This window comes from Solanum stenotomum, chromosome 12 (genome assembly GCF_019186545.1).
Source record: "Solanum stenotomum isolate F172 chromosome 12, ASM1918654v1, whole genome shotgun sequence".
In the NCBI taxonomy this organism is placed as follows: Eukaryota; Viridiplantae; Streptophyta; class Magnoliopsida; order Solanales; family Solanaceae; genus Solanum; species Solanum stenotomum.
The window spans coordinates 49,140,079-49,155,652 of record NC_064293.1 but is presented as its reverse complement, the minus strand read 5'-3'; the positions used below and the strand labels follow the sequence as shown (position 1 = coordinate 49,155,652).

The window sequence follows — 15,574 nt, the reverse complement described above, 5'->3', positions numbered from 1 at the left end:
AATAAATAAATAAATATATATATATATATATATATATATATACACTTTTCTCTCGCTTTATACAAACACAAACACATTTTATACATTTTATACCGAAATATATAAAATGACTAATTGTATACCGAAAATGACTAATTGTATACAGAATCAAATGGCAAAAAAAAGAGATGTTTGCTACGAATTATATTTAAAATAAACTATGACTATAATATTTAATTTGAATTGATAGTTTGTTATTTCATACAATTAAATTGTCAATCGTTTGCAATAAGTTTGGGCCCATAAGTAAAGTGAAATGAATCGGGCTCAGAGTGTAGTGGACTATTGGGCTGCAGGGCCCATAAGGTAAGTCAAAACCCTAATGCCGTACTGGTTCTTGTATAAGTACCCTTTCCATCTTCTACTTTCATTGTATGTAAACTGCTGCATTGAGTTCGTCACTGCAACAATTAAGTTGCTATATGATTTGATTTTATTTGATTTTTTTTTTCGTTTATTTGTATTTTGTGGGCTTTGATGATGGTGCTTTTTTTATTTCTGACACCTCTTGTATGAGAAGAGCCTTCAAAAAGCTCTTCGCTGAGCAAATTAAGCAAACTATCTGAGCCTTTTCTTAACCCTAATTCCCTTTTTCCTCTTCTTTTATTTTTTATATGTATTGAGTGGAAATTCAGGCAGCCCCTTTTTCTTCCTATAAAAGGATATGGAAAGGGAGGTGTTAATCTGCTCGTAAATTAAAATTGCTTTTGCTCTTCAGATTTGCTGAGATTTTAACTAATCTCTGAAGCTGGTCTAGTAAGCTTAAGTACATCTTTTACTTATATTTATAATCAATTAGACAAATTAAATTTTTTGAAATTGTCTATCAAAATATTGGTATATTTAATCCTCACATATTTAGATAACTCATTTAATTACTTGAACCAGACCCCCTTTTCTTTTTAATGTTTTGGATTATAACGAATTAAATTGATAATCTGTGTAATTTGATTCATTTTTAATGAAAACACAGTATTTTGCATTTGTTAATATGTATTTTTTTTCTCCCAATGCCACTGCAAATATTTCTAACCTTACTATATTAATCCAACCTTTTTGTTTATTCAAACACTTATTTGGCAGTAAAGGAAAGTTACTACTAGCAGATATTGTCATTGTTGAAGTTACTAGAGTCAGTAATCTGAATAATTGAATTTGTGGAACCATCTGAATACTTAATTTGAAGTCAAATTAAGTGGTTTTCTTTTTTACAGTTAATAAAGCTCTTGTTTGAAAAATGCGGCACCACTTGATTTCGTGGATAAATTATTAAAGTTGAAAGGTGACCAACTTGATGTAAGGTGAAATCGTTAGAACGCCACTAGGGTTAAACGTGTTTCGTGTTGTTACTTGTCCCTTCTTACGAAATCTGAATTAGTTTCTCCCAAAATAAAACAGTGTGAACTATTATATAACAGAGGCACTTCAATTTACATAATTTTGACGAACATAAAGAGAATAAATCATACTTGACGAACATAAAGAGAATAAATCATACTTGACGAACTCAAAGAGAATAAATCATACTTAAGTTGTTAAATACAGAAGAAAGGGAAAGGAGATTCTGTATTCAGTATGTAAAATAAGTCTATTGATTTGAACTAGAACTCGTTATGACATCTATGTATTGTAGACATTAAGCCGCAAAGCTTTGCATTTGACAATTTGACAATGTTTGAGGAATTAGTCCTCGAGTTTGATCTCGTCGTCCTAATATCTATTCCGGTCTCTCTTGCTAATTTTTCAAGTTCCTCTTCACTCCTAATAACTTGATCAAAGCTAATGTATCTGTTGTATGATGTGTTCTTCATATCCTCAAACACCAATACATGTTCTACTGCTAATCTGTTAACGTCTACTGTCGCTAGTAGTCCGTTTCTAAACATTTCTTGAGCTCCTGGAAATCACATACTAGGAATTATTAGCTCAAAGTTCAGAAATATTACTAATTAGTTTTATTTACTTAATAATCACCTTTAAGATAGGCAATGGTAGGGGTTGGATTTCTGCTGATAAATTCAGGACCAGTCACTAGACCAGGACATATAGTAGCTAGTTTGAATCCACTCTCCCTAGCTATGTTCCACGCTACTCTTTCTGCCTTTAGCTTACCCAGAGCATACCATAGCTGCAAATTTTCGTTCAAGTATAACGTTATTTAATATCCACAGAAACAACAGCACTAAGTTAGTGCTGATTATGTACAGTAAAATAAAGGGGGGAAATCCCTTTTAATCTTGCAACTTGCAAGGAGCTGATAGGGTCTATTATAAGCTTTTAATGGGTTGTTAATTTTCAGTCTAGTGGTTGCTTCGTTGTTATCTTAACATTTTTAAGTTCAATGGACTAACCATGTAGAAATGATTCACCTAAAATGCAATTATCGCAAATAATATATTACTTGAAAAGGAATTCGAGCTAACTCTTTACAATGAGTACTGATTGGTAAAGTTAGAACTTGTTTTAATCATTAACTGTACTTATTCAATGGGTTGCTACGATTTTTCTTTTTCAAATTATTTGGTATTTATAATCAATAAGAGCTCACGTTGGGTGAGCTCACTAATGGATGATATTCTACTACCACTCCCTATTTAAAGTTTTTCTACTACTAAAATTTGAAACATTTGATTAAGGGCGGAGGAATATCAACCATCTTACGTGGACCATACCCTACATTTGTCTTATTTTACTGTTTTAAGCATGTGTGACATTGAAGTCTTTTTGTAGGGCATGGAAGTGGGGGTAGGTAGAGAACGCCAAATAAAATAACTTAATACCTTCTTGTCTATGCAGATAAACTCGTCACTCCAGCAATCATGATCAATTGTTCTTGAAGAGTTAATATCTTGCCATACACAGGCTACAAGAGAGGATGTGAGCACGCAATTTCTGACCGAGGGTGTTATTGCACATGCCTGAGTCACATTCTTAGTTACCAACACTTCTACTTCAACCATTGATTTCTACATAAAAGAGTAACAATCAAATCAAGACTTCGCCTCCAAAATAAACGTAAGGACCAAAATAACTTAGTAACATAAGGTTAGACAAGTGCTTAACAAATGACTAAAATATCAGAAAATGGTTCATTTTATTTTGGTAGCATAGCTAATTAAAATCGCTACCAAAAGCGCCAATAAACTCAATAATTAATGAGACTTTTACACTGTATAATTAATAGGAATGTTGGCTCATGTTTGACTAGACTACTGGTGTTGGAATGGGCCACATATGAAATAGCGACATTTATTCTAGAAGAAGTAGTAGTAGTGTACATCGAAATTGACATGGACATGGTGCAAGTGTGGGACATAAAGCTTTCAATATAGCCTATAATGACGCACTGGGGCTCCGTCAATCATAATAATATCGTCAAAGAGTAGGTGTCGATTCAAAGTGGTGAAAAATAATAATTAACCCCCCAAAATTAGGTATTACTTTCGAATTACTTATACATCTGATGTCAACATCTCTCTATTTTGTTTTGAACAAAGAATCTACTCACTCCTTATCACTAATACATATCATAATGTTTATATTGCGAAAAATTAAGTTAAAATATTATCCCAAACTAATAAATACATGTCATGTGTATAAGTATGGGCGGATACTATGTGGTGTGGATAAGTATTTACCTTTGGAGGGAATGGTAATTTTTCCTTCATTAGAGTTAATGGAAGAAAGGGAATTGCAATGTGCGCTGAAAGTTAGAAGTGTGGATGGAATTGTGATCTCTTCTCTAACAAACTGTACCGAACTCTTCTACTCAATTTTGGTTGTTACTATTAAAATAAAATCATAAGAAATGCGTTTCCCTGTTTTCTGGTGTCATAAATTGTGTGGGAAGACTTACTGAATATCCAGATAGGCCAGCAGGGTCCACGAAGGCAGCAGTGTGGAAGACACCGCGACAACCGCTGAATGCCTGCGATAGGCTTTGGATATCATTCAGCCTCGCCATTACTGCCTCTACAGTGTTCATCGACTGTCTCATTTCTCCAGAAATTTCCATCTCTCTTAGCTTTTCCAGATCCTCTGCACTTATAGCATATTAGGAATTATGTCGAATTGAGTTTAAACAGAGTAGGCGAAGTCACCAAAGGATGAACTTATTCTATATCATTCTAAAACACGAAATCAAACCACCATATGAATTGTAAAAACCTAAATCAAATCAAATCAGTAAGAAAACGGAAATTAAACCGGAAATCACCCGGTTCCAGTAAAAACCATACGAATTGTGACAATCGTTGATGACTGAAGCACACCGGAAATCAATTGCCAAATCCACACTATCTTTGCTTTTCTCCGGCAATTTAGAAGTAGTAAAAATACTTATAAGAGAAGAAATGACACCTTGTTTTTCCACGATGACTCGTACAGAGTAGCCACGGAGTAAGAGTTGATTGACGATGTTGATACCAAGGAAGGATACGCCACTGGTGACGCACACCTTCTTCTCTTCAAGCTCACGGTTGTGTCGATTTGCAGCAGGCAATAGCCCTGGGTTTTGGAATTCATCGCCGGCCTTTGTCCGGTGCACCGCCGCGTTAGATAGCAGCATCCGGCGAAACTCCTCGATCTCAATCCTCTTGCTCTCATCGGGGCACACGATTCCCATGGTTGTAATTTGTATCTTTAGCTTAGCCTAAGATACTGAGTAACTTCTTATATATATTAGGGGTCGTTTGGTAGAAGAATAAATAATGCAGATTAGTAATGCATGAATTAGTAATGTAGGGATTAGTAGTGTAGAAATTAGTAGTGCAGGGTGTATTGTTGATCAAGTATTTGATTTATTACTTCTAACCTTATCTTGTATTTGGATTAAAATTCTACAAAAAAAACTTCTTTCCAATTATACCCTTGCATTATTATGAGATTTTTTATTTTATGTAATCGGTCAAGGAAGATAATTGCCGGACAATATTATATTTTTATGGTCTTCTAACTAACTAGGAGAATAACAATTTTGTTGTCATTTTTCTATTTTCTTACTTGAATTGTTTGAGGGTAAACAATTGTTATCTTAATAAATTAATCACTTAAAAACGTTAATTTNACGATGGCGATACCAAGGAAGGATACGCCACTAGTGACGCACACCTTCTTCTCTTCAAGCTCACGGTTGTGTCGATTTGCAGCAGGCAATTGCCCTAGGTTTTGGAATTCATCGCCGGCCTTTGTCCGGTGCACCGCCGCGTTAGATAGCAGCATCCGGCGAAACTCCTCGATCTCAATCCTCTTGCTCTCATCGGGGCACACGATTCCCATGGTTGTAATTTGTATCTTTAGCTTAGCCTAAGATACTGAGTAACTTCTTATATATATTCTTCTGGCTAGTGCGTAGACTATTAGGTCGTTTGGTAGAAGAATAAATAATGCAGGATTAGTAACGCATGTATTAATAATATAGGAATTAGTAGTGCAGAGTGTATTTTTGATCAAGTATTTGGTTTATTATTTCTAACCTCATCTTGTGTTTGGATTAAAATTCTACAAAAAAACTTCTTTCCAATTATACCTTTGCATTATTATGAGATTTTTTATTTTATATAATCGGTCAAGGTAGATAATTACCGGACAATATTATATTTTTATAGTCTTCTAACTAGCTAGGAGAATAACAATTTTGTTGTCATTTTTGCTATTTTCTCACTTGAATTATTTGAGGGTAAACAATTGTTATCTTAATAAATTAATCACTTAAAAACGTTAATTTTCAATTTAAAATAGATAGACCATCTACTTTAAAATTGAAAGACGATAAAAATAGTAAATCGAATAAATCATCTATATTTACATATAAAAATTGCAAGGTGTACTTTTAATATGTATGCAATTTATAAATTGTTCAAAATACAAACAATTAGAAACCACATATAAACCAACAAATAAAATATTCAATTAAGATCACAAATGTCATGTGGTGATATATTTATTTTTTCAATTAGTAAATGTTAAACAACTCACATTTTAAATATTGTATTGATATTTATTGTATTTATTTATTAACAAACAACTCTCTCTAACTAATCAAATTTGTAAGCTAATTTATTTAAATAAATTTACTAGTACAAATATAAAACATAAAATCAAAAAAATAAATAAAATGATTTGAGGGATATTTTTGTCTTTACATAGATAATCTCATGGTATTAAATCCAATGTATTACTAATACCATCACATGGAAGGTATTAGTAATACCTCCTATAATACCATGTAGGGTATATAACTAATCCATGGATTAGTTATACTTAGGCCCAAAAATTCTACCAAACATAGTACTAAATAATATCATACATAATACATGGATTATTTCTCATAATACCTCCTACCAAACGATCCCTTAGAATTTTAAATTTATAGATTATGAACATCAATTTTATTAGATTATTAGATTTGAAATTGGATCTCAAATTAACATTTTATATTTTTATTGCTTTTCTTATTTTGATTTGATAAATTTTTTTTATAATTTTAAATTAAAAATATACCAAATATATTAAGGTGCATCCTCCTCCTGTTTGAACGGGTCTATTTATTTTCTTTTTCTGGCTTTTGGCTGTATTGTCATGCATAAAGCACCTTTAACAATGTTTGGCACAAAGGCTTGCTTTTAAGCCTAAGCCAATTTTATTGTTTCTAGTTCAGATTTTAATTTTGTTATTAATTTCGCAAACACTAACTTGCAATCAGAACCTCTTTATTTGCTAAACAAGTTCACTAACAAACATTGTCATTCTAATTTTTTTGTTGGTTAAGTGTCAACACAAGTATAAAGGAAACACTTATTGTTACCTATTTAAAACTTTTAATTAGGTGATTCTGTGTAATTCTAATATACTATATGTGAAATACTTGTTCTTTTATAAATTTTTAAATAAATAATAAGAATTAACTAGGTAAATACCAAACTTATTGCTTATACTATTGATGGATGATGAGATTCTTCCGCTCTTATTTAAAAATTTAGATTTATGTTTTGAGAACAGAGAAATTCATGATCGGAAGCTTTTTTCCGTTTAACGACTATATGTTTTTGAATTAATCGAATTAATGTGTAATAAAAATCTACGATACTTCAAATATTTATTTAAGGAAGTCATTTTCTTGATTTTTAAGCTAAGCAATTTGGGAGTAAAAACTAAAACAATAAATTAACACACTAGAAAAGTTGTTTAGGGCAATAAATAGCGAGGGCTGTACATTGCTAGAATGATGTAGAAGTAATGTTTATGGATCATGGGTGTATCTAGGTGGGCTTACCTTGTGAATATATATATATATATATATATATATATAAAATAAATAAAATTCTCTAAATTAGTGATATATGTGTGTATTTTAAAAATTACTTAACTATAAATATGTGCAAGTCTCAAAGTACCATGCAATGGATGATGATTAAATGTATCTTTTAATTGAGGTTAGAAATTTTAAATCTTATAGTTATTTTTTTTTCTTTTAAAATTGGGTGGCATCTTTCTAAATAATTATTAGTAGCTCCTTAAAAAAAATTAAGTCTGTCACATTGGAGATTCCTAAAAATTAATAATATTACTATTATTTTTTTATATAATTAAATTAAATGTGTAAATTTACAACTAATACTACTTGATTCTATAACATATAGTCAATAGGTTAAAGCGATCCTAACACCCATGAAATGAAATATAACTATATTTATTATTTTTAAAGATAAATATTAATTTTGGACCATAGTTTTAAAAATTAATTAGATTAAATGATGAGAACTTAAAAATCAGATCGATCAAATTTATATCTTAAATTAGTGTACTTGGCGACGCTTCGCGCGGTTATGAAAAGAATTAAAATAAAGTTACATACTAGTATCAGTAATTACTTTAATAAAAATAATTTTTTATTAATCACATAATATCATAGAAGAGAAGCTATGAAAAAAAAATTAGGCTAAATATGAAATTCATTAAGAAATCAATATATGTGAACTTCTGAAAGTTAAATATTAAAAATAAATTTCATAGAGAAAAAGAGAAGGTAATATTAGAACTACTGGAATGTAAACTTGAGATGGGATTGTTTTTTTCTTTTTTATTTGAGATCTTTTTTAGTATAATTTATCTATATTTATGTAAACTTGAAATCTGATCATTCTTTTCTGCTTCTTTGTAATCTTTTTAATTATATTCTTAGTATAAATTTTCGACAATGTGTAAACTCAGATTGCCATTAATAGTTATTATCCATGACTACATTGTTAGCCAACACTATTTTTATCATTATCCACAATTATTATTACTTGTCGTCGTCATCACCCAATCATCACATATTTTAATTATTTTTATTGTAAAATATTAGATTAATTTAATATTTAATTAATAACTTTTTAATAATTAAATTTTAAATAAAAATAAGCTTACATATTTAAATGATGGAAAATAACAATCTTAATTAGTTAGTTTCCATATCTTAATATATTATTATTATATTTAGGTTGAGATACCCAATTATTTTTTGGGACAAGTTATATTAGGAAAATAAAAGAATGTAAGAAAATAAATTTAAAAATAAACATAAAAGAGAACAAAAGAGGGAATTCACTATGCAAAAAAGATTAAAAAATGATACACACAAATTCCTATTTCTTTTAATTTTGCTTGGCTTAAACACAAAAATATTAAAAAGTATATTTCACATTTTAAATAAATATTACATTCAATATAATAAATTCCTAAGAATAAAGAGTCACAATAATTAAGAGGATTAAGAATGTGGCTTTGGAGTTGTTTGTAACATAATAGGAGTAATATTTATTCATTATTACACTAATGAAGAACATTAATTCTAGAAAATGAAAAGACAATCAAATTAGAGTTACTGAGACAAATATTTTATTATAAGTAAATACAAAGCAAGGAAATCAACTGTATTTTTAAAATTATAAATTAATCGCAATTTTGAAATAACTTGAGAATTCCTAGAAAATAACAAAAATGAAAAATTTAAAGACTGCAACTTGACTTATTAATAAACAACTTGAAATCTCTTGGAAAACAACAAAAATGAAAAATTTAAAGACTGTAATTTTACACATTAATAAATAATTTATTTTTAATAAAACAAAATGTATTTTCAAAATTATAAATTAACTTTACATTCTTATGTTCTATCATTTTTGTTAATAAAAATTGTTCCACCAGATTATGGAAGTATATGTACGTATTTCTTTAAGTAGCATATCGATATCAATTGACTCATTTTCTGCTTCTATGTTTTAAAATATTATAGCCCACAAACACAATAATCTAATATTATTAACAAAAAGTGAGATGAATTTATCTGAATAAATAATTTGTTTGAAGAGTGTTGTCAATATGAAATAATGAAATTATCTAAGAATTACTTAGAGGTCTAAAGAGAATAAATAAAATATTTTTTTAAAAGAACTCGGAATTTATATCTTCACGAACACAAACAAATAATATTAAATGTATGATTTCAACAAAGAAAGAGTTGTAATTATATTAGACACATCAAATTATTTTACCTTGTAAAATCAAATTATGCAAGAATGTCTAACCATTTTCATTATAGATATATCTCCTATAATCTTTAAAATATGATCAAATAAGTTAAAAAATTATCTAGCAAAAGAAGAAAAAGACAAAGAATAAGGAGAAAATCATTTAATCATAAGTCCTCTTATACATCTAATCATTTTTGACAAAATATAAATAATCCAAAAAGGAAATAATATAATAAAAACACTACTTCTTAAGCACCTAAAAAAATAAAGAATAATCAATCTATATAGTGCAAAATCCATTAATCTCCATCTCTGGATGATTTCATTTCATCCTATATACAAGAGTCAAGAAAAATAATAACAAATTGTTAATCCTAAAATGAATTTCCATCTTTATGGTTATAAAGAGAATCATAAAGATGACAGACCAAAATAATTTATCCAGAAGAAACAAAAAGATGCTTTGACATATTAGTTTTACCTGCTAATTAAAAGTAATATANGAAAATCATTTAATCATAAGTCCTCTTATACATCTAATCATTTTTGACAAAATATAAATAATCCAAAAAGGAAATAATATAATAAAAACACTACTTCTTAAGCACCTAAAAAAATAAAGAATAATCAATCTATATAGTGCAAAATCCATTAATCTTCATCTCTGGATGATTTCATTTCATCCTATATACAAGAGTCAAAAAAAATAATAACAAATTGTTAATCCTAAAATGAATCTCCATCTTTATGGTTATAAAGAGAATCATAAAGATGACAAACCAAAATAATTTATCTAGAAGAAACAAAAAGATGCTTTGACATATTAGTTTTACTTGCTAATTAAAAGTAATATATGAAATTATACTTGGAAAAGATAATGCACCTCAAAGCTTAAAAATATTGTAACATATCTGCCACTAATTCTCTAATCAAAGATGACTACAAAATAACACACAATTTTAGTGTGATTTTATAGTGTTAATATAACCTTCTACATTAAATAATTAAAGGTTATGAAGCTTGAGAGGTTATGAATATGAAAAATTTGGGAGTTATGAATATTATTAATACTAATTTAAGAATGAAATTTATATAATTGAAAAGGTATAAGTTAAAAAGATAATTTTGCAAGAAAAAAATAATTGAAAAAAATAAGAAAAAAATATATAAAAAAAGAGAAAAATAAATAATTATAAATAAAGATCATAAAGATGTGTTACATCATCTTTGTCTATGTTCTTTCTTTAAATAGATATATAGATTCCATATACGCCTATCATACCTAAATAAATGATGAGTAAGCTAAGTCGCCGCCAAGTACCAAAAAAGTTATTGAACGTTTTTACAAATAGAATCCTCCAAAAAACTTTTCAGAACATTAAGTGTTTCGATTTTATTTTATTTTTGAGAACGTCTTGCAAAATGTTCATTTGTAAGTTTAATTTTCCATAATATGTCAAAATTATTATTGAAAAACATTTTATGAGAAGAAACAATTAAGGTTTCTAATTGAGTCACGTGTAATGACCCTCAACAACCAGGTGGTTGGTGAGTGCATTGACAGATAGAATGGTAGATGTTCACTAGGAGATCTATACCGAATGGAACAACGTATTTTTTTTTCTTACATTCTCTAGCCGGAGTTATTATTTCTATTAAATATATAAAAAGATAATTGAATATTTTATATATAAAATTGTGGATAAAATAAATATTAAAAAGTAAGCAAAAATTTGAGGAGGAATAAAAGTGCACCAATATTGCAAATATGAAGGACCATTACTGCTTCATATGAAAATTCAATGATGACTTTGAATTTTAACTCAAAGATCATAGATTATTTTGGCCTTTTCCCTCGGCGGGGAAAATACCAAGACCAAATGATCTACGCTGAACCAAAGTACTAGTACTTGCATATTAGAAAAAAAAAACTTTCACACCTTTATATCAAATCAATAAATACATATATTTATTTTTATTTATATTGTACTTTTATCACATAATGATAATCATAACTAATTTACATAAATTGTAATGAATTAACACAGGGTTAATCGTTGAATGCGGATAAGATTTTTCTAACTTATGGCTTATTTTTGTTATTTTAGCTTTAAAATAAGTTTTTATAAGCACTTTTTAATTTTACCCAAACACTTTAAAATTGCTTAAAAACTATTTTGGCTTAAAAGCACCTAAAATAAGTCAATCCAAATGGGCACATAAAAAATGACTTAAAATAAGTCAAAAATAACTTAAAATAAGTTATGAAGTGTTTAGCAAGGTAAAAAAATGACTTAAAATAAGTCAGAAATCAAAAGTATTAAGTCTCCCTTACTTTTGATTTTTTGACTTAAAAATTATTTCAATTTGACTTTTTATTTTTGACTTAAAAATTATTTTTTTTAAACCAATCCAAATAGGCTCTTAGACTGACGTCTTAAATTTTCTTTGGTTATCCCTTTAGGATATCTATTTAATAAATGTTCCTTGTTTTTTTCTCATAATTTATAAACTTCTAAAACCATATTCTAAAGTTTATTTTTGATTAAATTGAAAATATTAGAATATAATCTTAAATTTTGTAACTTACCGTAAATATTAGACGACAATATATATTTTATTTGTAAAGTTGAGCAATATATAAAGTATAAACAAATAGTATCTAATAATTACTATTTTTTTAATAAATTGGGAGTGGGGACGGGGAAATGGGGGAGAAGATTACAATAGTAGGATCAAATCCCCACCAACAAAATGAGAGATCAGGTAGCTAGCCAATTAAACTACTAAGATTTCCCTATAAACAAATATTAGATCAGAGTCTAATGTACAATTTTTCAAGTTATATTTCCAAATTTTTAAAATTGGAGGAAAATTTAAATTGTAGCCTAAAAAGAGACAATTGTGTAAAATTAGCCGAGACCCTCCATATGGGGTAAAACTTACCCGCATCGGGTGTTTACACCAAGCCAATACATGCATGTCATGTGTTTAAATTTATAGTTCATTTTACTTCATTAAATCACGTAATAATGGAAATTGCATTGGCTTGGTATAAACACCTAGTGCGGATAAGTTTTTTCCCTCCATATCCCCTCACCCAACTTGGGCCTATGCATCCTAAATGGGTCAATACTTTGGGCTTTCATCAGTTATCACCAATTGCGAGGCCCAACTGTTTCGGTACCCGGCCCATCAATGCGACTCAGTACTTCTCCCTTTCCATCGCCATTGCTAGTCTTCAATAACACGCCAAGCTCAGAGCCTTTCGAATTTACCACCTCCATTTTTGCTTAAACCTCAGTTCTTCCAGGTATTTACATAAGCCCTAATACAGAAAATGGAAAAATGAAGGGAAAAAAAAGCTATTACGTAGACAAATTGGAAGTTCTTTTCGTTTTTTCTTCTGCTTTTAGGAACCTTTTTGTTAATGTGAATTGGTTTTATTTTGTAAGGGGAAGAGGAAAGGAAGCTATGGAAATCCCAGTCCAGCAGAAGAAGCTTTCACTCGATATTAAGGCATATCTCAACATTTTACCCTTTCTTTCACATTGAAATATTTCTATTTTTTTGTAATTAGCTCTGTTGCTTTTTGTGTAATACACGATTGTTTGAATTTTTCTGGTCTGATTAAGTTGTTTCAAAATGAATGTCAAATCAAAATTTCCAAAAAAGGACTGTATTATGGACATAGTTGATTGATTGATTAATGTATTTCTCCGCATTTGATGAAAAAAGAACAGTAAAGCACAACCATAATTAAATTAAGAGGAAAAAAGAAAAATTCTGCAAAGGTGATCGAGTTGGTTTAGCAGCTGATCTCCCAAATGATTGAAAATCACCTCCATGCTTTCCTGGTGGAGCTAATCACACATGTTTGCATAGTGCGGTTTAACTATCATGTGTGGTTTGCCGACTATTACACTAAAGTAGGGTTTAACTTGTGCGCACTTGAAAGGTAGTGACTGCAGGTTACCTTATCAACAAAAATAATAAGAAGAGGAAAAAGGAAAAAAAAGTAATGTAAAGGGATCTTGTGATGAGAAGTAAGAAAGAGGGAAGACTTGGAGTGAGAAACCTTAGACTTCACAGTAAAAATCTTCTTTGCAAATTCGCTTTGGAGAATGAATGATGGGAAAGAGACTTTGCAGAAGAACGTCATTGTTAATAAATATGGTAGAGACGGGTTTTGTGAGCCCGAATCTTTAAGCTCTCCTTAAGGAATTTCACTATAGAGGTATATTGCGAAATATTTCTCGTTTTTTCAACTCTCTTTTGAGCTAGATCATCTTTCATGTATGCAGGGAAATAAAACAGATATAGTCATATGTGCCTATGATGACCATTTTATGGTAAGTCAGAAACACCTGATTTGGTTTTTGCCACATATGAGCATTATTAAATCTTAATTGTTATTTTCAGGTTATAGCTACTCAAATAGGAAGCATGGGTACAATATTGCAGGCCAGGTACAAATCGTTTTTGTGAAGCTGTTCTTGCTTATATATTGGTGTTTTCAGATTTCTTTTGATGAGCATGGATTTGGTTTGTGCAGAAAATGAACTTCTAAACAGAAGCCTTTAGATGCTATTTATGTGATCTATGCTATATGAAATCAATCAATCTATCTTTAAGTTGCTATTAAGCCATATTTGCTTTTGAGTTTCACTTGTTCTGTCTATTGTTGTACTCTGAGCATGACTTGAGAGATCTTATAGCTTGTAGTTGAGTTGTTTTCATAATTGGAACTCCTCATTCAGTTGGAAAGAGTTTTGTCATATAAAAGAAGTAAGGTATGTAGTCTTGCTGTGCAGGAAGGAGGAAGGGGTGTCGATCCATCCAACCTTTAGTGTTTCTGTATTACTGGGTAAACGCGATGAGGTATTTTATAATATACTGCAGTAATTTCATGTCGTTTTGTGTATAATTATAAACTTAATAAACTGCATTTTTCTCTGCAGCCCATGCTGGTTGCATGTGCTCGGCAGATTATTGAACACATAAGGTACTTACGGGAACTGAAATTTATTAAGATTTCAACTCTCTGTGAGGGATGATACCTGAATCAGATACTGATATTTCTCTACTAATCCAAACCTTGCTTATTTGCAGTAATGCCGGATCTTCTAGGTCTTTGGTTTTATCTCTTGGACTACGCGACCATTCTCTGGTTAGTAACATGCAGATATTTTACTCTCTTTGCACGTAGAAGTGTTTCTTCCCTTTAATTCATTGCATTCTTTTTATATGCAGCCCACTTTGAAGGGTATCGTTTCGGCTGTCACTGAGAACTGCCTTTGGTGACCTAGACTCTGTCAATTTTGGATTGTTCATAGTTGTTATAGCCAGAAGAGAGAAACTTAATGATTAATTCAGTCCTGTGAAGTGTTTATGCTTACTCCTTAATGATGTTCTATTATCAGCAAGACTTCTCTAGACTGTAAAAAAAGTGTTTCTATTGGTGTCCTTATTGAAAGAGGGGCTTTACGACTCGTCTTTATAAATGCATTTATTGTGATCATTCTAGTGTTTTGGTGCAAACGAAGATCGCGATTTGTTCTCTCTTTTTCAAACAATTCTAACGAGGATTATCTTTTTATGGTGCACAAACCTTAAAAAATTACTTTCATGTCAAAGAAAAGATGGAACTTTTCAATACATTTGCGCGACAAGTTTTCCCAATCACTGGTTATATTATCCAGTTTCACGCATGAACTTATAAATAGTTATTTGGCCATGATTTCGAATAACCAAAGGGTTTGTCAGAGTAACTCATTATTACAACTTTAAGCATGAAGTATAAAATTTGGTAAACACATTTTAGAAATTTTTACCCACAAAACTTCAACTTGTTTATATCCATATGTGACTTCAACTTTCAAATAACCATTTTTCAATTAACAACAGTCTAATTTTTTCTAAAGCAGTTGTTAGACAACAATGTCGTTGTAGTATAGTGGTAAGTATTCCCGCCTGTCACGCGGGTGACCCGGGTTCGATCCCCGGCAGCGGCGTCTTTT

General features: G+C 29.9%; 2 protein-coding genes and 3 non-coding genes across 6 annotated transcripts; 4 read left to right on the top strand and 1 right to left on the bottom strand.

The window, feature by feature from the left end:
• Positions 1–509: 509 nt before the first annotated feature.
• On the top strand, positions 510–608 carry LOC125849626 (small nucleolar RNA snoR1). Its single transcript, XR_007444701.1, has one exon. It is a non-coding gene; the product is annotated as a small nucleolar RNA snoR1 (small nucleolar RNA).
• Positions 609–672: 64 nt separating this feature from the next.
• LOC125849572 (small nucleolar RNA snoR77) lies at positions 673–812 on the top strand. The gene has a single exon (XR_007444652.1). It is a non-coding gene; the product is annotated as a small nucleolar RNA snoR77 (small nucleolar RNA).
• Positions 813–1,594: 782 nt separating this feature from the next.
• Positions 1,595–5,363, bottom strand: LOC125847558 (cinnamoyl-CoA reductase-like SNL6). Of its 2 annotated transcripts, XM_049527178.1 has the most exons (6): positions 5,149–5,363; positions 4,399–4,495; positions 3,896–4,077; positions 2,820–3,005; positions 2,014–2,167; positions 1,595–1,936 (listed from the first exon to the last, which is right to left on the bottom strand). In XM_049527178.1, exons 1-6 carry the CDS (start codon positions 5,314–5,316, stop codon positions 1,641–1,643), a joined length of 1,083 nt encoding a protein of 360 aa, XP_049383135.1. In that variant the 5' UTR covers positions 5,317–5,363; the 3' UTR covers positions 1,595–1,640. The 2 variants fall into 2 exon arrangements, with proteins under 2 accessions (XP_049383135.1, XP_049383134.1); XM_049527177.1 differs by lacking the exon at positions 5,149–5,363 and having other exon boundaries at positions 4,399–4,710.
• A 7,422-nt stretch (positions 5,364–12,785) lies between these two features.
• On the top strand, positions 12,786–15,023 carry LOC125847569 (uncharacterized). The gene is made up of 8 exons (XM_049527188.1): positions 12,786–12,867; positions 13,010–13,073; positions 13,859–13,906; positions 13,977–14,023; positions 14,369–14,435; positions 14,516–14,559; positions 14,667–14,724; positions 14,808–15,023. Exons 2-8 carry the CDS (start codon positions 13,029–13,031, stop codon positions 14,856–14,858), a joined length of 360 nt encoding a protein of 119 aa, XP_049383145.1. The 5' UTR covers positions 12,786–12,867; positions 13,010–13,028; the 3' UTR covers positions 14,859–15,023.
• Positions 15,024–15,496: 473 nt separating this feature from the next.
• TRNAD-GUC (transfer RNA aspartic acid (anticodon GUC)) lies at positions 15,497–15,568 on the top strand. The gene has a single exon. It is a non-coding gene; the product is annotated as a tRNA-Asp (tRNA).
• The last annotated feature ends 6 nt before the right edge of the window (positions 15,569–15,574 follow it).